Source organism: Pelodiscus sinensis, chromosome 10, assembly GCF_049634645.1.
Source record: "Pelodiscus sinensis isolate JC-2024 chromosome 10, ASM4963464v1, whole genome shotgun sequence".
NCBI lineage: Eukaryota > Metazoa > Chordata > Testudines > Trionychidae > Pelodiscus > Pelodiscus sinensis.
Window position 1 is genome coordinate 11,408,211 of NC_134720.1, and position 24,288 is coordinate 11,432,498.

Sequence of the window (24,288 nt, forward strand, 5' to 3'; positions counted from 1 at the left end):
GAACATATCTAGGTTCTTTTTGAACCCTTGGCCTGTACAACATCTTTTGGCAAGGAGTTCCACAGGCTGACTGTGTTGTGCGGAAAAAATATTTCCTTTGGTTTGTTTTAAACCTGCTGCCTATTGATTTCATTCAGCGATCCCTAGTTCTTGTGGTATTAGGAGTAAATAATACTTCCATATTTTCTTTCTCTACAAAGCAGTCATGTTTTTGCCCCCTCACTGTTTACCCTTTTCTCCAGATCATTTATGAGCACGTTGAATAGGACTGAAGGACAGGCTCCTGGGGAACACCACTATTTCTCTCTCTCTATTTTGAACTGAGCATTTATTTCTACCCTCTTATACCATGACACCTTATTTTAAGAGCTTTTGGTGGAGGAACTTTTCAAAGACTTTCTAAAATCTAAGTACACTATATCTACCGAATCGTCCTTGTCCACGTTTATTGATCCACTCAAAGAATTCTAGTAGATTTGCAAGGCATAATTTAACTATACAAAAGCCATGTTGATCCCCCCCCCCAAATTATGTTAATCTGTGTTTCTGACAATTTTGTTTTTCTCTTTATCAACTAGTTTGCCAGTGAGACCTGCTTATAAGCCTTTAATTGCTGGGATTATCTCTGCAGACCTTTTTAAAAATTGGTGTCACGTTATCCTCTAGTCCTTTTGTACAGAAATTAGTTTAAAGTATAGATTACAAACTACAGTTAATAGTTCTGCAATTTCACATCTGAGTTCCTTCAGAACTTGTGAGTGACTACCATCTGGGTCCTGGTGATTTATTATTTAGTTCCAAAACCTTCTCTAATGACACCTCAATCTGTTCCTCAGATTTGTCACCTAAAAAGAATGGCTCAGCTTTGGGAATCTCCCTCACATTCTCAGCCATGAAAACCAATGCAAAGAATTCATTAATTTCTCTGCAATAGCTTTATTGTTAATCCACCAGTGGCTTCCTGATTCTAATGTACTTAAAACAACTTCTGTTACTTGTTGAGTCTTTGGCTAGAGCAGGGCTACTCAACAAGTGGCCCAAAGACCACATGTGGCCCACAGCCCCTTTGTTTGCAGCCCGCGGTACAGTTTGGGTTTATGTGGGGCTCAACACGCAGCTGGGAGCTGAAACAAAAAAGCAGTCAAGTATAATGGTGTTCTGTTGATATGCGTTTTAGTAGTTAAATTCCTGGACTGCATTGCTCATTAAAAGCGCTGTCATATGGATGGAAATCGGGTAACTATTGCATTTTATTGATATCAACAGAACTGACTTAAATGGGACCTGTGTTATGTGTAGTCTTGCCTTAATTTTTGTATTCATGCCTGTCACTGTGAAAGAAGCTACTTGCATATATTTTCATATATATTTGTATGTATATGCAACTACACTTAAGTTGCAGCCCTCAGCATGTACTTTGAGTATCATTGTGGCCCCCCCGGGCTTCCGAAGTTGAGTAGCCCTGGGGCTAGAGGTTCTTCAAATTCTTTTTTGGCCCTCCTAATCATATTTTTAGATTTAATTTGCCAGAGTTTATGCTTCTTTCTATTTTACTCACTAGGATTTAACTTCCGCCTTTTAAAGAATGCCTTTTTGTTTTTAATTGCCTCTTTTACTTTATTGTTTAGTCATGGTGGCACTTTTTTCATTCTGTTTTTTTTTAATTTGGGGGACAATTTTAGTTGAGCCTCTACTGCTCTGTCTTTCAAGTCTCCATGGAATAACCCAGTGGTCACCAACCAGTAGATTGGGATCTACCAGTAGATCTTGGAGCCTTTGACAGGTGATCCTGACTGGTTTGGCCGGGAAGCCATCAAGGGCTGGCACTTCAGTTGCCCTTCCACCCACTGTCATGCTATTCTGCCCTCTGCCTTGGAGCTGGCCCCTTGGGAGCCTTCTACTTGCTGTGCAGGGCATGGGATGGAGATGGGAAGGTGCTGATGTCAGAATGTGTCTCCTTCCCCCACTCTTGTACCCCATCTCCACACAGAAAGAAGGTGACGGAGGGAGCTTGGCAATGCACATTTCTGACATTCTGACCCACTGTGTGTGTCATTCTCACAAACACACACTGTTCTTCTCTCTCATCTCCCAACCCAACACATACGTGGGGGGTTATTTCTGTTGCTGCTCGCAAAGTGGGTTATTTTGGGTTTTTGACTTGTCTGTGCATTTCATAATTTTCATTTTTCCTTTATGCTTACATTTAATTCTAATTTGAGTTCTAAAATGCCTAACCTGTTGGAGTAATTATCCCTGTGGGAATTGCTGCTCCTGGATGTGGCTGGCATGTTCCTGCAGCCCCTGAGAAAGGAAGAGAGGGGAACTCCTGTTGTCCTTGCCTGCAAACACCACTCGTGCAGCTCCTATTGATCAGTAATGGGGAAATATGCCCAGTAGAAGCTGTGGGCTCAGGGCCTGTAGATGAAGGGCAGCACATGGTACCATTGCTGCATATGCCAACTACTTTCAGGAGTGGTACAGGGCCAGGGCAGCAGTAAGCCTTACTTAACTCCACTGCTCCATCACACAGAAGCAGTCTCAGTTAAATGGTGCCCAGCCAGAGCCTGCTTCCTGAACCCGTCCCAGCACAGAACCTCCTCCTGCACTCAACCTCCTGCCCCAGACATAAGTCTCCCTGCACCCAAACTCCTTCCCAGAGCTTGCACCCTGAAACTCCTTCTGCACTCCAATCCTCTTTCCTGGATTAAGCCCGGAGCCCCTCCTACACTCGAAACTCCTTGTCCCAAGACCAAAGCCTGCACCCCAAACTCCTAATCCAGCCTGATGAAAGTGAGTGAAGATGGAGGAGGAATTGGGATGGAGTGAGGAGGGTGAGGCTTCGGAGAGGGGGTGGAGGAGGGGCAGGGCCTCAAAGAAGGCACAGGAAGGAAGCGGGACAAGGGTTTGCACTTAAACTCAAAGTGATTGTGTGGAAAAGGCTGGAGATCACAGGATTAACCCATCATTTTGGGTAAAAAATTATCCCTTTCAAATTACATCAGATTTACTTATGAGATGAGATGCCTATCAACATAGTATATAGCTACTGTATCAGTTATGTAATTGTGTCTGGCACTCCAAATGTTGCTGCCATTCAAAATATATATAACCACTTGACCACTGAAACACATTTAATAATCAACAATATCTGATTCTACCAGCAGTTGATATTACATTTGGGTGTTTTTAGTTGTTTCCCTTAAAAGTATTTTCTCAACTATGAGCTGTTCAGTAATTCTGAGGACATGGCTTGAATTAGGCTCTCTCATATCAGACACAGAGAAAATAGATTTTTGGAAAATATCCTCTTTTATTGCAAACTCCTAAGGATTACACGCAAAATAGAATGCAGCATGTGTGGTCTATGAAAGCCAATGCAATACACAATCTCATTGTTAAAAAGAATCCCATGACACTAGAAGAGCATGCACTGTGAACAATCATTGTATTGAATTTGTATGATTTTATACAGGACATCTACAAACTGCTGAGTTGGGAAAACTCAAAGATTACTTGAGGGAAAGCGGCAGATAAATTTCACCACTTCCCATAAATTATTAACAAAATGTTTCAAAACATTGGTTGGCATTACTAGGCTTCCAAAGTGCAGAGACATCTCTATGGGCTATTCCTGCAGGAAGGAAAAAAACAAGAACAGTAGAATCCAGTGTTTTAGATATTCTCACCTGAATGCAGAGAGAGACAGTGGAGAATCTCCAGTGCTGCTTGATGTTGACATAGGGGGTATGGCTGGGGCTCCCTTGTAGCTGGGCTGCCATATCAACAGCTTCAGATTTTTGACAGCCAGCTGCTCTAGATTATGCTGGACTAGCATATACTGGGCTCAGGAGGGAAGAAAAGAACCCTCTTTAAACTTCTCATTATGAGTTGAAATTAACGGGATACGCATAAGTGCTTTCCTGAATGATGGCTTTATTTCTGACTTACTAATATATATACACACAAAACTGAACTGTATGAAATCATACAGTTCATTCATTTGTGTGTCAGGTTTGTATAAGGTAAAAATGTGGCAATAACTATACATTTTTGCAGTTTATTGAAAATATTCCTTAGAAAGAAATATGATATAATTTTATTCTCACTGCCTGCAAATTGCCAAGACACTTTCAAACTGAAACAGTTTCTGGTATTAGAAGATTATAATTCAAGAAAGCCACTGATCTTATTTAGATCACCACAAGAATACTTCTACATTTATTAAACATTTTAATATTTGTGTTTAAAACAGAAGAAGTGTAAGAAGTCAGCTATTAGATTGTTCTTTAATTAATGCTTCATGGAGATCTTAAAACTAATAGCCCTTTGCACCTAACAGCTTAGGAAACTAGGAGTTCAGTACAAAGTCAGTAACATAAAAACTTTGCTGAATTATACTACAAACTTTCAGAAGCACGGCTGACTTCAGCTCCCTACTACATACTTCACTTTCTTCCATACACAAAGATTGCGAATTTTACAGGGATTTTCCAAAAGTAAATGCCGTTGTCTTCTTCCCAGTTGTTGGAATACAGACATCAGTCACTTAATGTGTTTATCACTGTGTTGTGTAGTATCTGAAGTTGAAGTTAAACCCTCTCACTCTCTTCTGTGTAAATATGATTGTGTTTAATATAGGAAATGACAGAATCTGGAATGAGATACTTCACACTTAGTCCTTTGCGTAAGGCATGTCGTACATGTGTAGCACTGATTTCATTCTGAATCCATTCTGTGACCAAGTGGATATTGTGCTGGAATCGAGTCAGAAGATTAGATTCACTGATGTACTGAACAGGGTCAGAGCCAGCACGGCTAATACAAACCAAACCAAACTTTTCTACTATTTCTTTAATATGCTCCTCCTTCCAGAGATTAGGTGTACTAAATGTCTTCAGAATGTCAGCTCCACAAAGCAGCTTTAACTCTGGGGAAACTGGAAAAGCAAAAACAAATGGAACTTTTAAAGATCCTTCCTAAAGATGAAAAAAAAAAAATTGATTGGATAAGGTTATTGTTTCATTTATTTCTGGTATTTTATCTAAATGACTTTTGAAATGTTACATGAAATACTCTGCTTGGAAAAAGAGCAAGGATTTAATATGAACCTTTTTTTAAAAAAATGAAAAGACCAAGAAATTCAGCATTAAGGTTGCCCCCCCCCCCCCCCCACACACACACACTTTGGCTATGTCTACACGCAAACCAGAGGTGTCCCGGAAAAGCTTTGCTGTGTCCAAGGAACATATCCACTTTTTTGGAACAGTTTCCGAAAAAGCGGACGTGTTCTTTTGGCATCCTTGTATTCCTCTCGGTGAAAGGAATAAGGGATGTTCCAAAAGAGGAGTTTTTTCCGAAATTTGGCCCCATGTAGAAGCACCTCGTGCCTTCTGTTTGCCAAGGCTCTCCTAGCATCTGTGTGTGCCTTAGCCCTTCCTTCAGTGCTAGCCAGGGCCTTGAAGGTCCCCTTTGGGCAGTGTTTCTCAACCAGAATACCTTGGGGTACTCGAGAGAAGTCTGGGGTGTGTGTCAACATAACTGAAATTTGAAGAAAACTGAATTTTGTTTTAAATTTTACAGGGTTTTTTTTATTGTGTGCTTTTTATACCCAAAAATTACATCATCCATGTGGCTATGATTAAGTTGTTTAAACAAACGTGTTGCAACAGTAGAAAAAATTTTTGTGCGTTTGAAAACTGTAGGTACCGGGTGTACTTATACTTTTATTTTAAAAAGGGGTACTTTATAAAAAAAAGGTTGAGAAATACTGCCTTAGGGCACCCCCTCTTCCTGTGCCCAGGCTCTCTACAGGCCCAACATGTTTGGGGCCCTCCTATTACCTTCATAGGGGGTGCTTGCCCACTGTTTTACTTGCTTGGGTGGGGTGGGTCTCCACACCTCATCCCAGTAGGGGCACTCCATTTGCAAATGTCTCTCACGCAAATGTCTCTCAGCAGTTTCTATTTCAAGGTACTGGCCTCCTGCCCTTGGTGCCTGGTTTCCTATGAGGTCTGGATTCCCACCCCCAGAGCAGCCAGAATAGTCCCCTTTGCTGCTCAGCACGCTGGGCTGCCCAGGCCTTCCAATACATGGCCATTTGTATATCCTCCATCCACAGTTTCTCCAATCTCTCAGTGTGACCTAATGGGCAGAATTTATAAAATAGCTCCTTTGGTCTCGGGGCAGCATGGCCTAAAGACCAGATTCTGTAGAACAGCCGCCTTGTATAGGGAGGAGAGAGGCCACACATGCACACATTCTCCATCGTGTGTCATGGGGCTCGACTCACCACTATGGTGCCTCCTACCAGTAGCACTGGATAGTAGGGCGCTTCCCTTTGGCTGGTGTCTCCCCTGTCACTGCACTCTGTCCACTGTCGGACTCTGGACCTGAGTTGTTCTCAGATCATGGTGTCCTCCTCAGGACAGTGCCCTCCGGCAGGGCCCACTACAGTTGTCTCCTGTCCCCCTTCCAGGGGTTTATCAGCAGTCTGGTGTCTCTGCCACCATGGTGGCTGACTGTGGCCTCCAAGTCTAGTCCCTCACTTCAGGGGTAAACCAAAGTCCTTCCAGGACTCAAAATATTGGTGGCTAGACTCTGTGCGAGGGGAAAGGTGGGACCCAGGCCCACCCACTACTCTGGGTTCCAACCCAGGGGCCTGCTGGTGGCAGTCTTGTCCTGCCCTCCTGTACTCCCCTCCACTGCCTTCTATTCCTTGAGCCACTTCCCTTATGACCCTTTGTACCCTCCTGGCCCTAGTGGCCAGGCCAGCAGCCTGGCAGGTCTCAGGCAGGAGCCTCCCTTGCTAGCCCTGCTGAGCCTGCCCAGCACTGCTCTAGCAAAGGTGCCTCTCTGGGAACTGGTCCTGTATCTTCCCTGGTCAGGGCCTAACCCACTCTTTCTGCCAGATAGCTCCCTATATACATGGCTGCCCCAGCAAGCTACACCCCGATTAGTTCTTTAAAAGCTTCTCCCTGATTGGCCACGGTTCTGCGCAAGCTCTCTTCAGTTGCCCCAGCATAGAGAGACAGGGATAGAATTTAATTATCCAGAGCAGCATTCAGCTGCCTTAACCATGAGATCATCCTTTCGCTTCCAATAACCTTCTACCTCAATCTCTACATATCTTCCAACTTCCAAAATAAATGAAGCAGGGGTGTGACAGACAAGTCTCCTTCACTATACAATTTTGACTCATTCCCAGAGCAGATCCACCAAATGCACAAAATGAGGCCATTGTCCTGTATATAAATGTGACTATTAAAGATTATATCAAATTTAGGTTGCACCAGGAACATTAACTATGACATTTTGTAACTTCTAAATCATTGACTTTGTAACTTTAATAATGTTCTTTGAACTTGTTTTATTTTCTATGCAATTTTTAGTTGTTCTTAAAAAACATACTTTCAAGGAAAACTTTACACAGAGGTTTACTGCATCACTCTTACATAGAGCTAATATGCATTATTCTTAAGATGAAAAGAGCTATAAGTACTAATTAATACTTTTACATCGGCCCATAGAGCAAAAGAGGTTTCTCTTCAATGTTAAAGAAGCCGGGGTATATCTGTACAATCCCTCTGGAACACCTGATCCTCCAAGAAAGGTGCAGAACAAAAAGTGAGCACTGACAGCATAGAAGGGATCAGGGCAGGCAAACTAAGAGATAAGTTGATTCAGCACATTTCTAAGGAATCTTCATTGATGGCTTTTATGGAGCCCCAGATAGACCTTCAAGTAACTTACCCTGTGGAAATATGCCCAAGGGAATGGGGACAGTAATGCTGTCAGACCCTTTTTAGGATTTGGGGGTATCAATGTCTATGTGCTACGCGAGCTAAAAATATTCAGAACATTCTTGCCATTTGTGAGTTAAATTTCCAAAATAAAAAATTCTTGATCAGCGTTATCAGAGCCACGTAACCTGATAACTTGCAACCTCATAGCATTCACCTGGGTAAAATGGACCCAAAGCATTTAAAAGGTGATCTACAATATTACAAAGAAAAAAGAATAACAGCAAAACGATACACACGTATCATGCAGGTGTTGAACAGAATCAGAGCTAGGAATCTGCCCACAGAGATAAAAGAGGGAGGGTCAATCAAGTTTAGCTCTATGCAACCAGTAGCTACCTCATGTTTAATGTGAAAGTAAGGGCTGCAGATATTGTAATACCCAGCATGAAATACAACATCTTTATTCTGGCAGTCAGGAAACTTACTCGATTTTATGTGATTTAAGTACCGCTATTAGACTTTGGGCACATGTATGTTATGTCTAGACTACATCCCTCTTTCGAAAACTAAAATGTCCTCTTATGTCTAGATCTATTGGGTCTCACAGCTGACTTTGATTCAAGATAAATGTAAAAAGCAACCAAATTCCTTTAATAAAACTCCTTTATGGAATAAATAGCTGAAACGACACGGACCCCTATCCAAAACAAAGTTGCATGCAAGTCTCCAGGAGGAAACAGATAAATGGAGCACAAAAGGTGAAGGTACAACTATGATATAACAACAGATTCACCGGCAAAGAACTGATTGAATTGCAGAGGTTTATCTGTGTGAAATAGAGAGATGAAGTGAGAAATCCCTCAGAAACATACAAGGGTGAACAGGAACAGCTAACAGGAGAGTTTGGAGAGGGAGTTCTCCAGGTAAAGGAGGAGTAAAGATGGGACCCTTGTGGTAAGTGGCTGTCTGGAGTGTGTGTTTGTGTGTGGGGGAGTTATTTGCAGTGTGCTGAGCTTGTGTTTGTCTGTTTGGTTTGTTTGTTTGGTTTGTTTGTTTGAAGGAGCTTCTAAAAGGTTTGAAATCTAGAAGCCTCTGTTAATTGGCTGAGCCTCAGTCAGGGGGAGGGGCTACCAGCGCTATATAAGCCTGTGACTCAGCGACCAGGAACAGCTAACAGGGGAGTTTGGAGAGGGAGTTTAGAGGGGGAGGTTAGAGGGCACAAGTGACTTCTGACCTTCTTTAAAACATAACTCTTAGAATAATCTATATTCCAGAGGTTTAAAAAGAATCCCAGTTTATACTAAAACTTATTCATTAGAAAAATGGAGACAGAAGCCCAGCAGCAGAGTGGGGGATATCCTGTTTATTGCATCGAGTGTAAAATGTATGATTACCTGCCCTGTGGGCGGGTGGCATATGTGTGCACCCGTTGCAAGGAGCTCCTGACCCTCAGAGACCGAGTTCGGGCTTTGGAGGCCAGGGTGGCTGAACTGGAGGAGCTAGGGGAGGTAGAGAGCTATGTTGATGAGACTTTCCGGGACACTGTAGTAGTGTCCCACCTCCAGTCTGAGAGCCCCAGTGCTCTTAAGGAGGATGAGAGTCTCAAGGGAACAGAGCATTCAATGGGAGCAGAGGGAAACCATCCCGTAGTTGGGACCCCACTCCCAGAGGATGTTGCGGTATCCTCTAGCGCTGAGGATATCTCTGAGGGGGAGGGAATGCCAGTTAGGAAGAGGCAGGTGTTAGTAGTGGGTGATTCAATCGTTAGAAACATAGATAGTTGGGTTTGTGATGACCGGGAGAACCGTATGGTCACTTGCCTGGCTGGTATGAAGGTTGCGGATCTCTCGAGGCATCTAGACAGACTTATGTGTAGTGCTGGGGAGGAGCCGGTGGTCGTGGTACATGTAGGTACCAATGACGTAGGGAAGGGTAGGAGAGATATCCTGAAGGCCAAATTTAGGCTGCTAGGAAAGAGACTGAAATCCAGGACCTCTATGGTGGCATTCTCGGAAATGCTTCAAGTTCCATGCGCAGGGCCAGGTAGGCAGGCGGAGCTTAAGAGTCTCAATGCGTGGATGAGAAGATGGTGTAGGGAAGAGGGGTTTAGATTTATTAGGAACTGGGGACACTTTTGGGAGAGGGGGAGTCTATACAGGAAGGATGGGCTCCACCTAAACCAGGGTGGAACCAGACTGCTGGCACTAAACATTAAAACGGCCGTAGAGCAGTTTTAAAACTAAGAGATGGGGGAAAGCCGATCGGTGCGGAGATGCACATAAATCAGAAGGAGATTTCTCTTAGAGGAGAATCCATTGATAGAGATTCTCTAAGCTGTAGTCAGAAAGAGAGGAGGGGAGAGGGCAAACCATGGGCCAGAGCAGACAAACAACCGCATACAAAGGAATCCAATGCATCAGGGAAGGGCAGACAAATAAGCAGTGGTAAATTTTTAAAGTGCTTGTACACAAATGCTAGGAGTCTGACTAATAAGATGGGTGAACTAGAGTACCTCGTATTAAATGAGGAGACTGACATAATAGGCATCACTGAAACCTGGTGGAATGAGGAAAATCTGTGGGGGACAATCATACCGGGATATAAAATATATAGAAAGGATAGAGCAGGCCGGGTGGGTGGCGGAGTGGCACTGTATGTGAAAGATAATGTAGAATCAAACGAAATAAAAATATTAAGTGAATCAACATGTTCAATAGAATCGCTATGGATAGTAATTCCATGCTCCAATAATAAGAAATTAGCAATAGGGATATATTACCAACCACCTGACCAGGACAGCGATACTGACATTGAAATGCTGAGGGAGATTAGAGAGGCTACCAAAATAAAGAACTCTATAATAATGGGGGATTTTAATTACCCCTATATTGACTGGATACATGTCACCTCAGGAAGAGAAGTGGAGATCAAATTTCTCAATGGCTTAAATGACTGCTTCTTGGAGCAGCTGGTGCAGGAACCCACAAGGGGAGAGGCAATTATCGATTTAGTCCTGAGTGGAGGGCAGGATCGGGTCCAGGAGATAACCTTTACAGGACCGCTTGGGAATAGTGACCATAATATAATAACATTCAACATTCCTGTGGTGGGAAGAACACTTCAGTAGTCCAGCACCCTCGCATTTAATTTCAAAAAGGGGAATTACACAAAAATGAGGAGGTTAGTTAAACAGAAATTAAAAGGCACAGTGACTAGGGCCAAATCCCTGCAAGCTGCATGGAAACTTTTTAAAGACACCATAATAGAGGCCCAACTTAAATGTATACCCCAAATTAAAAAAACATAGCAAGAGACCTAAAAAAGAGTCACCGTGGCTTAACCACCATGTAAAAGAAGCAGTGAGGGACAAAAAGGTATCTTTTAAGAAGTGGAAGTCCAATCCTAGTGAGATAAATAGAAAAGAACATAAACACTGTCAAATCAAGTGTAAAAATGTAATAAGAAAAGCAAAAAAAGATTTTGAGGAACAGCTAGCCAAAAACTCAAAAAGAAATAACAAAATGTTTTTTAAGAACATTAGAAGCAGGAAGCCTGCTAAAAAAACCTGTGGGTCCCCTAGATGATCGAGCTATAAAAGGAGCAATCAAGGACGATAAAGCCATTGCGGAGAAACTAAATGATTTATTTGCTTTCAGTCTTCACGGCTGAGGACGTTGGGGAGATTCCTGAATCTGCACCGTCCTTTGTGGGTGATGAATCTGAGGAACTGTCCCGGATTGAAGTGTCATTAGAGGAGGTTTTGGAACAAATAGAAAAACTTAATGTTAACAAATCTCTGGGACCAGATGGCATTCATCCAAGGGTTCTAAAAGAACTCAAATGGGAAACTGCTGAGCTATTATCTGTGGTTTGTAACCTATCCTTTAAATCGGCTTCCGTACCTAATGACTGGAAGGTAGCCAACGTGACGCCAATATTTAAAAAGGGCTGTAGAGGCAATCCTGACAATTACAGACCGGTAAGTCTAACTTCAGTACCGGGCAAATTAGTCGAAACAATAGTAAAGAATAAAATTGTGAAGCATGTAGAAGAACATAATTTGTTGGACAAAAGTCAACATGGTTTCTGTAAAGGGAAATCTTGTCTTACTAATCTGTTAGAGTTCTTTGAAGGGGTTAACAAACATGCGGACAAGGGGGATCCAGTAGATATAGTATACTTGGATTTTCAGAAAGCCTTTGACAAGGTCCCTCACCAAAGGTTCTTGTGTAAATTACATGGCCATGGGATAAAAGGGAAGGTCCTTTCTTGGATTGAGAACTGGTTAAAAGACAGAAAACAAAGGGTAGGAATAAATGGTAAATTTTCAGATTGGAGAGGGGTAAGTAGTGGTGTCCTCCAAGGGTCAGTCCTGGGACCAATCCTTTTCAACTTATTCATAAATGATCTGGAGAAAGGGGTAAGCAATGAGGTAGTAAAGTTTGCAGAGGATACAAAACTGTTTAGGATAGTCAAGACAGAAGCAGACTGTGAGGGACTCCAAGAAGATCTCACCAGACTGAATGATTGGGCAACAAAATGGCAAATGAAATTTAATGTGGATAAGTGTAAAGTAATGCACATCGGGAAAAATAACCCCAACTATCCATACAGTATGATGGGGGCTAATTTGGCTACGACAAATCAGGAAAGAGATCTTGGAGTTATCGTGGACAGTTCTCTGAAAACTTCCACACAGTGTGCAGCGGCGGTCAAAAAGGCAAATAGGATGCTAGGAATTATTAGGAAAGGGATAGAAAATAAGACCCAGAATATCATACTGCCCCTGTATAAAACTATGGTATGTCCACATCTTGATTACTGTGTACAGATGGTCTCCTCACTTCAAAAAAAAATATTTTGGCCTTGGAAAGGGTTCAGAAAAGGGCAACTAAAATGATTAGGGGTTTGGAACGGGTCCCATATGAGGAGAGGTTTAAGCGACTGGGACTTTTTAGTTTAGAAAAGAGGAGACTGAGGGGGGATATGATAGAGGTCTATAAAATCATAAGTGGTGTGGAGAAGGCAGAGAAAGAAAAGTTATTTATTAGTTCCTATAATAGAAGAACTAGAGGACACCAAATGAAATTAATGGGGAGCAGGTTTAAAACTAATAAAAGAAAGTTCTTCTTCACACAGCGTGTAGTCAACCTGTGGAACTCCTTGCCAGAGGAGGCTGTGAAGGCTAGGACTATAGTAGAGTTTAAAGAGAAGCTAGATAATTTCATGGAGGTTATGTCCATAAAAGGCTATTAGCTAGGGGATAAAATGGTGTCCTTGGCCTCTGTCTGTCAGAGGCTGGAGAGGGATGGCAGGAGACAAATCGCTTCATCACTGTCTTTGGTCCACCCTCTCTGGGGCACCTGGTGCTGGCCACTGTCGGTAGACAGGATACTGGGTTAGATGGACCTTTGGTCTGATCCAGTACGGCCGTTCTTATGTTCTTATGTTATGTTCTAAGGGACAGGAGCAGAAAGCCAAGGAGAAAGCAGAAAAAGCACGGGAATATTGTCCTGAGTAAAAACTTAGAGAGCTTTTTGGGCTGAATGCTGGTTGACAGAGGCTTGGAACTAAAAACAAGAAACTATTTCTTTTAGTTTGATTCTCATGTGTTCAAGGAAACAGATCCTTGTAACTCTCTGTAAATAAACAGGACTGAATCAAAGAAATATCCAACTCCATCATCAATGCCTGTACCTATCTGAAATAAGCTGAAAGTCTCTGAATTTTTTCTAACAGCATAATTCAAAAAGGAGTAACAGTACAATATGAGACAAAGCTTCCTGAAAGTCTCTAGTTAGTGTGCTGCTCATTAAAAAATAGCAACATTTGCTCTTTAAAATGTTGCAGATCACTTTTTTAAAAGGCCAAAATAAAATTAAAATTAAAATTAAAATCCAGGAAGTAGACTCTGATCTGTTTCCCAGGCTGTACTGGATATACTACTACATCACAGAATGTTTTATCGCTTTAGCTGCTTTGTGCATAGCACTCTCTCTAAATGTACATGCACTGCCCTTTGACAGATTATTTTAAACAACCAAGCTTGCTACAAGTTCAAACTACAGACAACACACTATCCATCCTCACACACATACACAAGAAATAGAATATGAAATCCTTTGAAAGGGGAAAGAAATCTTGGACAATAGTCCAAATTTAACAAATAACTAGTTTTACAAAAAGGCTGCCAATATAACCATGACATTTTTCCTCCAAAGGCAATGCAGTGGGGGAGGGGGAAGTAATGTTCTTGGATTTTCAAGGACATCGGGCAAATAATGATCTGCACCTTCCACAACTGATAATAGATCTAAAGCCCAAATGCCCACAAAACCAGTGCTCCAATTTTTCATGAGTACAACAGCCTTTATTTCAGGTCATGTCTCTATAAATCCAAAAAAAAGTAACACTGGGAAAATTTTTTGCAAGTTTTTGATTGGTGTGTCTGAATCAATAATGGATAGAAATGAACTACAATAATCTGCAGTGTCATTCAGAGAAGGAGGACGGGGTTAGCCAGAGGAGAAACAATCATTAACACAAAAAAAGGAGCTGGATTATCCAGGAAGCTTTAATTAAGAAAGATTGCTGTTGGACTAAGCCATGTAAAAGCATTTGAAAGGTGACAACAAATTTATTCATGTAAAGCAACTTGGAGACTTGAAATGCAAAGAATTCAATTTAAAATGAAATGAAGATCAAGTGTCTCTCATAAGCAGGAAAAGAAGTATTGCAGGTGAAACTTAATTCAGTGACTATATAAGAAAAGTGAAACCCTGCCAGAAAATCATGCAAGGGATGGAGAGAAGTATTAAAATGACATTAGCCACCATAAGTAATTTTGAAGTCCATTCACAGCAAATTATTAGAAAACAATTCAGAGGATACCATGACTGTTATATACTATTTACTATACTGAAAAATGCTGTTATCATTTAATAAGGAAAGTACAGCAGAAGTTCAGTGAAAATAATTTGGAGATACCCAAAGAGTTAAATTTTCAGCAGCTATCTTTATTTTACATCATCAACACAACTTCAAGGAAAAAGATCGGGGGTGAGAGAAGCCTGAGGCATGCTATGAAGCCAGAGCGTTTCCCAGCCCATTATGGGTTACAGGCCTTGAGAATAATGCAGGTTCTAGTAAAGCCTTGTTTTTGAGTGTCTATGAAGTCCTTTGGCTGGGAGTCTAAGGGGGAAGAAAGATGACACAAGAAGCATAGATGGCCTTCCTCCTTTTCTCTGCTGCTAGAATGGGTTGCACTGAGCAGCTATACCATTATAGAATTAATAAAACAACATTCATTCAGTCTAAAATCCACATATCTGAATCTGTCCTCATTGGCCCCTTCTATTTACAATGTACATTACGTACAAACAGATGGCTTCAGTCAGGGACAAAATTACGATGACCAGGCTGTATAAAAAAACCAAACCAAACAAACCCCTAGGTGTTACTTTGCATACATTTGCAAAGAAATAAAATATGTTGGAAATTCGTATTTTATATGAAAATTACTCTTAATTTCATCAAGCTTCACAAACCTGCCATTACAGTCTGATAGTTAAACCTTTTTGCAAAGATGGTGAAAAGCCTAAATTCACCAGTTTCCATTTTCTCAGATGACTCTGAGAATTCTATAGTTACATTGGCTTGCCACTAAAAAGTCAGCATTTACTAACACCACTCTCTCAACTGCTGGTTATAGAGCAAATCTTGATAAATGCTGACCACAGTCCAGATTCTCTGTCATACGGCACAAAGGGAGCAGAAACTTCCTGCATCTTCCTAGAAAACAGAGAGATGATAAAGTCAACAGCCAGTGTTCCCTCTAATTTTGTATGTCCATGTGTGCAATGAATTTTATGTGCATCAATATGGAGGTGATGTGTCACACATCACCTCCATACTAGTGCACATAACAAAATTCATTCTGCACATGGACAATCTGGGGGGTGAGGCTAAGGGATTCAGAATGTGTGTGTGTGTGGGATGGGGACTTAGGATTGAAGGGATGAGGGCTCTTGTTGGGGGTGCAGGCTCTGGGGTGAGCTGAGGATGCAGAAGGTGGCTCCAGGCTGAGGCCAAGGAATTTGGAGTGTGGGAGTGGGGTCTGGCTAGGAATTAGAGTACAGGAGGTGGTTCATGGTTCAGGTGTGGGGGTCTAAGAGGGAGCTAGGGAGGTGGAGAAGGCTCAGGGATTGGGGTGAGGGGCACTTATCTAAGGCAGCTCCCATTTGGTGTGTGTGGGGGGGAAGGAACCGATGGTTCCACGTGGGCAGGGCTCACCATCAGTCACTGCTCTCCATAAGAACATAAGAACGGCCGTACTGGGTCAGACCAAAGGTCCATCTAGCCCAGTATCCTGTCTATCGACAGTGGCCAGCGCCAGGTGCCCCAGAGAGGGTGGACCGAAGACAATGATCAAGCGATTTGTCTCCTGCCATCCCTCTCCAGCCTCTGACAAACAGAGGCCAAGGACACCATTTTATCCCCTGGCTAATAGCCTTTTATGGACCTAACCTCCATGAATTTATCCAGCTTCTCTTTAAACTCTATTATACTCCTAGCCTTCACAGCCTCCTCTGGCAAGGAGGTCACAATTCCCAGCCAACAGAAGTTGTGGGGACAGAACTTCCCTACCCTCTCAGGGTATTTCTATACTACAAAGTTAATTCGAACTAACAGATGTTAGTTCGAATTAACTTTGATAGGCGCTACACATACAAACCGCTAGTTCAAACTTAATTCGAACTAGCAGAGAGCTTAATTCGAACTAGGTAAACCTCATTCTACGAGGACTAACGCCTAGTTCAAATTAAGTAGTTCGAATTAAGGGCTGTGTAGCCACTTAATTCGAACTAGTGGGAGGCTAGCCCTCCCCAGCTTGCCCTGATGGCCACTCTGGCCACCACCAGGGAAACTCTTCTGCCCCCCTCCCAGCCCCGGAGCCCTTAAAGGGCCACAGTCTGGCTATGGTGCCCGTGCCAGGTGCAAGCCTGCAAGCACCCAGCCAGCAGACCCTGCACCTGGCATGGCACGAACCAGCCACCCGCTGCCACCCAGCCCTCCGCCTCTTCCCAGGACCAGGCTGGCAGCTCCCTGGAGCCTGCCTGGGGCCACAAGAGGCGGGCGCCTGCCTGGGCTAGTGCAGAGATCGTGGACCTCATCCAGGTTTGGGGGGAAGCCTCCAATGTCCACGACCTCTGCACTAGGCACAGGAAAGTGGCCATCTAGGGCAGGAGAGCTGCCAGCCTGGCCACCCAGGAGCAGGTTTGCATGAAAATCAATGTGGTCCAGTGAGACCTCCGACCCTGAGACCTGAGCTTCGAATGGCCATACTGGGTTAGACCAAAGGTCCATCTAGCCCAGTAGCCTGTCTGCCAAAAGCAGCCAACACCAGCTACCCTGGAGGGGATGGACCGAAGACAATGACCAAGCCATTTGTCTCATGCCATCCATCTCCAGCCTTCCAAAACAGAGGCCAGAGACACCATTTCTATCCCCTGGCTAATACCACTCCATGGCCCCAGCCTCCATGAATTATCTAACTTCTCTTTAAACTCTGTTCTAGTTCTAGCATTCACAGCCTCCTGCAGCAAGGAGTTCCACAGGTTGACTATTTGCTTTGTGAAGAAGAACTTTCTATTATTAGTTTGAAGCCTGCTACCCATTCATTTCATTTGGTGTCCTCTAGTCCTTCTATTATGGGAACTAATGAAGAACTTTTCTTGATGCACCCTCTCCACAGCACTCGTGCTTTTATAGACCTCTATCATATCCCCCCTCAGTCTCCTCTTTTCTAAGCTGAGAAGTCCCAGTCTCTTTAGCCTCTCTTCATATGGGACCTGTTCCAAACCCCTCATCATTTTAGTTGCCCTCCCCTCTCCCAGCCTCTCTCTTCCCCTCTCCCACCTCCTTTTCCGAGTCTCCTCGAGTTCTGTTCAATAAAGAGAGTTTCTATTTTTGAACACACGTGTCCTTTATTTTGTACATCCGGAAGGGGGGCTAGAGAGGGGTAAGAGGAAGGAGGTGAGGGAGGAATGGGGTACGAGCCCCCAATGGGGAGGACTGAGGTGGCTCTGTGGGCTCCTCGGGGTGGAAGCTCTCCTGTAGCCCCCTGATTGACTCCCTCCCCGGATGGCAGCCTGTGGCAAGTGCAGCCGGGCTGATGGCCGAGTGCTGTGATGTGCCGAGTGTGGGCACTCAGGGCACTCCAAGCCAGGACTGCTTTGCTGTCCCTCATCGAGTTAGACAAGCGAGTGGGGAACCCCTGAGAACTGTCTGTCCGGGGTGGGGGTTGGGTCCCTTTATGCACAGCCCTCGTCTAGCCTGAGATAGCAGCTCCACGCTCTAAGTCCTAATCTAATGCCCTGCTGGCACTGCTTCCGGCCATTCTTAACCCCGGTTCAGGGTCCACTCAATGTGGACATGCTAGTTCGAATTAGCAAAACGCTAATTCGAACTAGTTTTTAGGTCTAGATGCACTAGTTCGAATTAGCTTAGTTTGAATTAACTAATTCGAATTAAGTTAGTTCGAATTAGTGCTGTAGTGTAGACATACCCCAAGTGATGTGGCTCCAGACATGAGAGGGGAAGGAATGGCAGCGTGGAGAGCTGCCTCCCCCGCCCACCAGGTTGCCCTAGAACACAGAGGCTTTAAGAGCTGCATCATGAGAAACTTTTAATGTAAGAGAAAAGAGGTTATCTCTGCCTAAAGACGTTGAAAGTACTATGGAGAGAAAAAGGAAACATCCTTAGAAATCTAGGAGTCTAGCAGTGTCTCAACTAACCACAGACCTGGGCAACTGTATGATGAAATAGAAAATCCCCAAGTAGAACATTTTGTTGGTTGGTTGGTTGGTAGGTAGGTAGGTAGGAAGAAAGAAAATTATTTCTATTATTTTTATGTTAATTAAATGTTTACATATTATTGGGGTACTACATATGATATACATAGTCCAATGTTAGTATTACAATTAGAAGTAATTTTATACTTTTCAGTAACATTTTTTAACCTTTTTTTCATTTTTGTCTTACTCCTTCCATGAAAGATCAGCATGGCAACCAACTCATACTGTCACCATTTCAGCTTCAAGAGAAAATATTTAGATTTTTAAAAGATTAATCAGGGATTAGAAACCCCAAAACTGAAAATACCAACCCAAAATGGAGTACAATTTTATTTCAATATGGCAGACACTATAGCTGCAGTCCTGCAGGCATTTGAACTTGTTTATTTTTGGCATAAAGCTCCAACCATCATAATAACCAAATACTATGTCCAACTTTCCCACCGTTGTTAGTGTAATCTGGTAGAGGTATCTTGTTTAAACTAATTAAACAAAGATCACTGTTTACCATAATAAACAAACCTGGGTCCAATGAAGAAAAGAAATCCTCAGTAGCTCTTTCTATGGGCCAACTGTTTCTTGTGAGTTCCTTCCTGAACTGGAGCGAGCTGAGCAAGTCATTATAATGGTGCCTGTGTTAAAATAAAGGCTTTGGTGTGAGGTAATCCTCTCAGAGGTACACAAAGTGATTACCTGGCACTTTTGGCTTCTAGAACACAATCTGCTTTTATGCACTTCAGACTTTAATGAGACATGTGAAGATTTCATCATATTTATTCTCTACCTCAAACGATTAGTATCAATGGTAGTTAACATTCTTGTACAATACACAAAAGCTCTACATACTGGTTACAGTCCCCAGTCCTTATATTCCCCATAGCTACCGTATCAGCCTTCCTGCTGTGTCTCCTAGTAATAGTTCTTACTGCTCCTACATGTCTCTGTCCCTCCTTGACACCAGTCTCCTTGCAACTTGATTATCCTCAGTATTGGGAGTCCCAAATCAACTAAAGATTGTTAGAATTAGGGTATGTCTACACTTGCAGCCTAATTCGAACTAGGGATGCAAATGTAGACATTTGGAATTGCAAATCAAGCCCGGGATTTAAATATCCTGTGCTTGATTTGCATCTTCCCAACCGGGCACCATTTTTGAAATTTACAAGCCCAAAGTAACTGCCAGCGTCAACGCGCAGCAGTGAAAGGGGCGTTTGAAATAAAGCCCTAGTTCAAACTATCTGTTGTTCCTCCTGCAATGAGGTTTAACAGGTAGTTCGAAATACCCTTAGGGATGAAAAATCCCGTTTAATCTGTTAACCTGTTAACCATTACGTTTAACCAGCTAACTGCTTAAACAGGAGTGGGCTGGGCTGAAGCTGCCCCCCGCTTGTGGCATGGGGCACGTGGTTGGGCTGGAGTGGTCCCTATCTGTGGGCAGGGGATGCTCTGGTCAGGCCAGGCCCATCATGCTGCACTGTGGACGGGCAGGGAGCTGCCTCAGCTATGCTGGGCCCACCACGGTTCACTGAATGTGAGTGGGGAGCTGTTCCAGCCTGGCTGGGCTGGAGCACGACCCCAGCCTACAGCATGGTGCAGTGGGCCTAGCCGGGCTGCAGTAGCCCGCTGTCCATGTTGGGTTGGAGTCTGCTCCAGGTAACCAGTAACCATTACTACTAGATAGATATCCCATCAGGAAATCCTTAAGAGGTTTGACACACTGAGGGTGCACCATAACTCGAAATAAGATACGCAATTAGAGCTACATAAATTTCATAGCTTATTTCAATGCTATTTTGAAATAGCACCAAATGATGAAATAAGCTATCTACACAGTGCCAAATTTTGAAATAAAGCGCTATTAAAAAATGTCCCTTACTCCTCATTAGAATGAGGTTTACAGGGACGTCAGAACAATGAGCCTGAAATCATGGGCTTACTATGAAGATGCAGAATACTACTTTGGTATAGTCCAATATCCCGAAAGTGTAGCTGTACCCCGAGAAACTGCCTTTGTAGAGCTGCAAACTCCCCCTGAACTGCTCAATATACTTGACCTACAAGAATCTCCTTCCAACCATGGCTGTGTCCAGACTCACGGGTTTTTTCGGGAAAAGTAGCCTTTTTCCGAAAAAACTTCCCCTGCGTCCAGACTCAAGCCGCGTTCTTTCGAAATTAAATCGAAAGAACGCGGCTTTTCTTTCGATGGCTGTAAACCTCATTTCACGAGGAAGAACGCCTTCTTTCGAAAGTTCCTCTTTCGAAAGAAGGCGTTCTTCAATGTAAATAGGGCTTCTTCGAAAGAGAGCATCCAGACTCACTGGATGCTTTCTTTCGAAAAAGCAAGCCGCTTTTTTGAAAGTTCAACGTGCAGTCTAGACGCTCTCTTTCGAAAGAGGCTTTTTCGAAAGTATCTTTCGAAAGAGGCTCTTTTGAAAGAGGCTTGCAGTCTAGACATAGCCCATGTCTTAATCCCCATTACTGACAGGTTGCACTGAGAGCAAAGGTGAAAGTAAGCAGGTGCACCCCAGTGCACAAATCTGGCAAGAGCTGGCTGAGCTGTGGCAAAAAACAACAGGTTTTTTGATGAGCGCCATTTTGATTTTATAGATAGACTGTTGTATGGGACTCTTGATGCAAGCATTTTTTATATCAAAAGGAAGATGAAGACCTGGATAAATCAGTCTTCAGTGACTTTATGCTGTCTCTGTAAACCCCAATGCACGCACACTGTTCTGCATCCCCAACTTGCAATGCCCAATTCCCTGATGTCCAATACAATTTTTTCCTATTTATAATATATTGTGGCCACAAGTAGGTATTTCTGGGGAATACTTAGGCAGCAACTTTAAATGTATTTATTTTTTCTCTTTCAGGGAATGCTGTCTACATTATTGGTGGAGTTAAAATAATGACACTTTTGATCATTAATATCACTACAAATCTAATTGCTCTGTTCTAAATTAATCCTTAGTGTAAATATATTCCAGTCAGCCTTCAGTCACAACAGGGGTACAGCATTTAATACAACATGTTTACTAACAATATAGCTTTCTGGTCTGGCTGAAATATTTTACACAGCAACTGACTGTGGAATCTGATGCATTGCATCCCTCCTTCCCCCAGCTCACTGTGCACGAGGAACATATTGCACACCATGCACAGCCTAAAATTTAAAAAGAACAACTCTCATTTCTCCTCCACATTGTAGGTCCTGCTAATCTTGTTAGAATTTATTTCACAACCAGATTTTTTTTTTTTTTAGCAATCCACCAAAATTGCCTTTACTATCACCCACAATGAGAAAAGCTCACAGAAATTCATTCAGAAGTAGGGTGGGGATACATAGGGCAATGCAAAGCCACAGAAGCCTTCCACTGGCACAGCAATTTGGGTGATATTTTGTCAAATCATACCCATAATGAGGAGGGAAAAATCCTTGAAACAATGGTTTTATTTTCACTGAGCCTCTCAATTCTCCCAACAAATTTCAAAGACAGATTCCCCAAAATGTAAGGGAAGATAATCTAGATTGCCTGCATCAAATCATCATATATAAATATTTATGCAAACAAATATTTTGCTTTGCTATCACACTTTTAATCATCAAGAAAAAAAATGAAACCAGAACAGTAAGTTATCATCAAATCCCCTAAAAAGACACAATATACCAACACAGTAAAGCGTGTAATTCAACTTGCCCATGAGAAGAGAGAGCTATGTACAATAATGCTTGATTTTGACTTTCTATTTCTGATTTCACAGTATCTTGCAGCTTGCTACTAAAATTCTAGAGACGCTTACAGTGAGGAAAGTAATCAGGATAAGAGTATATTGTATATACTGGTATACACCAGCCAATTTGTGCTAGCGGACGCGCCACCACTATTATGTCTTCAACAAAAATGGCAGTAACAATGCAGATTGCTTAGCATGCTATTTTACCAAAACACTGCCTTCACATTTGAAGCACAATGCTTCAGGTATTCGTGCTTATTCAGCTAGAAAGCAGAGAGCTAAGTCACTGCTTTGAGACAAAATGTTACTCTTATTCTTGTTAAAAAGCTTGTCACTTTTTCCTTTCCATTACCCTCTTAAATTTTAACATTTAGGTAACAATTTATTAATAAAAAAATATGAGAAACTGTCACAAAGGTGGGTTATTAATGCTCTCTAATATTAGTGCATGCTGTGATAATTAAAGGGCTAAAACGAAACCAGTATGAACAGAATTTATAACATGAATACGTGAACTCTCCACCTGAACAGTTGGTACCCAAAACACTTCATAATTCTATTCAGGTACATTTTCTGTACAGATTGTGTACTTGGTTGCTCCCACAATACTATGATCATAGTCACTAACAAAATATGCACGTATATAGTTTACTCCTATAGAGCACCTCTTATCCTGAAGGATTTCAAAGTATTTTACAAACTAAATGCTTACAAGCAACATGTCTACTGACTTCAAAGGAAGCTGTGGGTACAGAAGGCTTGCAGGATCAAGGCCTGAATAAGTACACAACTCATTTCTCTTGGAACAATTGCAGCTGCTTCTTTGATGGAGAGTCACAGAGGGCACGTCTAAACTAGAAAATTATTTCAAAATAACTAAATTTGAAATAACTCCTGAAATAACAAAATTGAAATAGGGTGTCCCCCCTACAGAGGAGCCTTGAAAAATTAGTCCGAGGCAGGTTCCCTTATTGTGGATGAGCTACTTTGACTTAGAGCCCAGGAAGCACTGGGGAGTAATTACTTATAATTACTGCGGGGGAGTAATCCACACTACTAGTATTTCAAAATAACTATTTTGAAATAAGCCTTATTCCCTGAGGAAAGCAGGAATTATTATTTCAAAATAACCAGCCCCTAATTTTGAAATAATGGTCTTGGTAATGTGGATGCTCTGCTTATTATTTCAAAATGAGGGGGGTTATTTTTAAATAACTCCCTAGGATAGATCAGGGAAAGTTATCTAATAGTTATGCAACATGACTGCTTAGGAAAACAAGTGAAGAATAACACGCCCAATTGATACTCATTTCTGGACAATCCTGGAAGGTTTGTGTCTCAGCCTCTTAGCTATGTGCAGCAAGTCTAGAGGGAGGTTCTAATCAGAGGGAGAAAAAGCACATCCCATAGTGAGGACAGATGGCTGTGGATGAGAATGCTAAATCAATAACACAATTGTAACACACTTACGTTCCTTGGAGATCTCATGAAATACAGACTAAATCTGATCTGATCTGAGGAACTGTGTCGTTCAATTGATTTATTCACTAATGTCTGGCCTTGTCTACACTGCCACCATTTTGCGCAAAAAATATGCAAATGAGGCAAAGCATGGACTATCACTGCGCCACATTTACATAATTAATGTGGAAAAAATGTGGAAGAATGGCTCTTGCAGAAGAGGGGGTTTTCGCGCAAAAATGAAGTCTCATTAATTATGCAAATGAGGCATGGCGATAGTCTATGCTTCTCCTCATTTGCATATTTTTTGCACAAACCGGGGGCAGTTAGACATAGCCTCTATGTTTTCAAATAGAAACAGAGCAAGTAATATCACCCACCATGATGTATTTAACAACTCGCTTCTGGGAGTACTAATACAAAGAAGGGCCTTGGCCAAGAGAGATTTTTCTCCATATCTGATCCCTAGTCTATTTAGACTTCCCATGCCT

General features: G+C 42.4%; 1 protein-coding gene across 3 annotated transcripts in view; it reads right to left on the minus strand.

The window, feature by feature from the left end:
* Positions 1 to 3,289: 3,289 nt before the first annotated feature.
* The window catches only part of NMNAT3 (nicotinamide nucleotide adenylyltransferase 3), an 84,297-nt gene continuing 63,298 nt past the window's right edge, over positions 3,290 to 24,288 (minus strand). Inside the window, exons 4-5 of one of the 3 annotated variants that reach the window (XM_006124986.4) lie at positions 19,124 to 19,233; positions 3,290 to 4,939 (exon numbers count right to left, since the gene is read on the minus strand). In XM_006124986.4, coding sequence (XP_006125048.1) covers positions 4,593 to 4,939; positions 19,124 to 19,233 — 457 coding nt within the window. In that variant the 3' untranslated portion in view covers positions 3,290 to 4,592. Of the gene's footprint in view, positions 4,940 to 19,109; positions 19,234 to 24,288 lie in introns of all 3 variants that reach the window. The other 2 variants (XM_025185610.2, XM_025185609.2) reach the window with 2 other exon arrangements.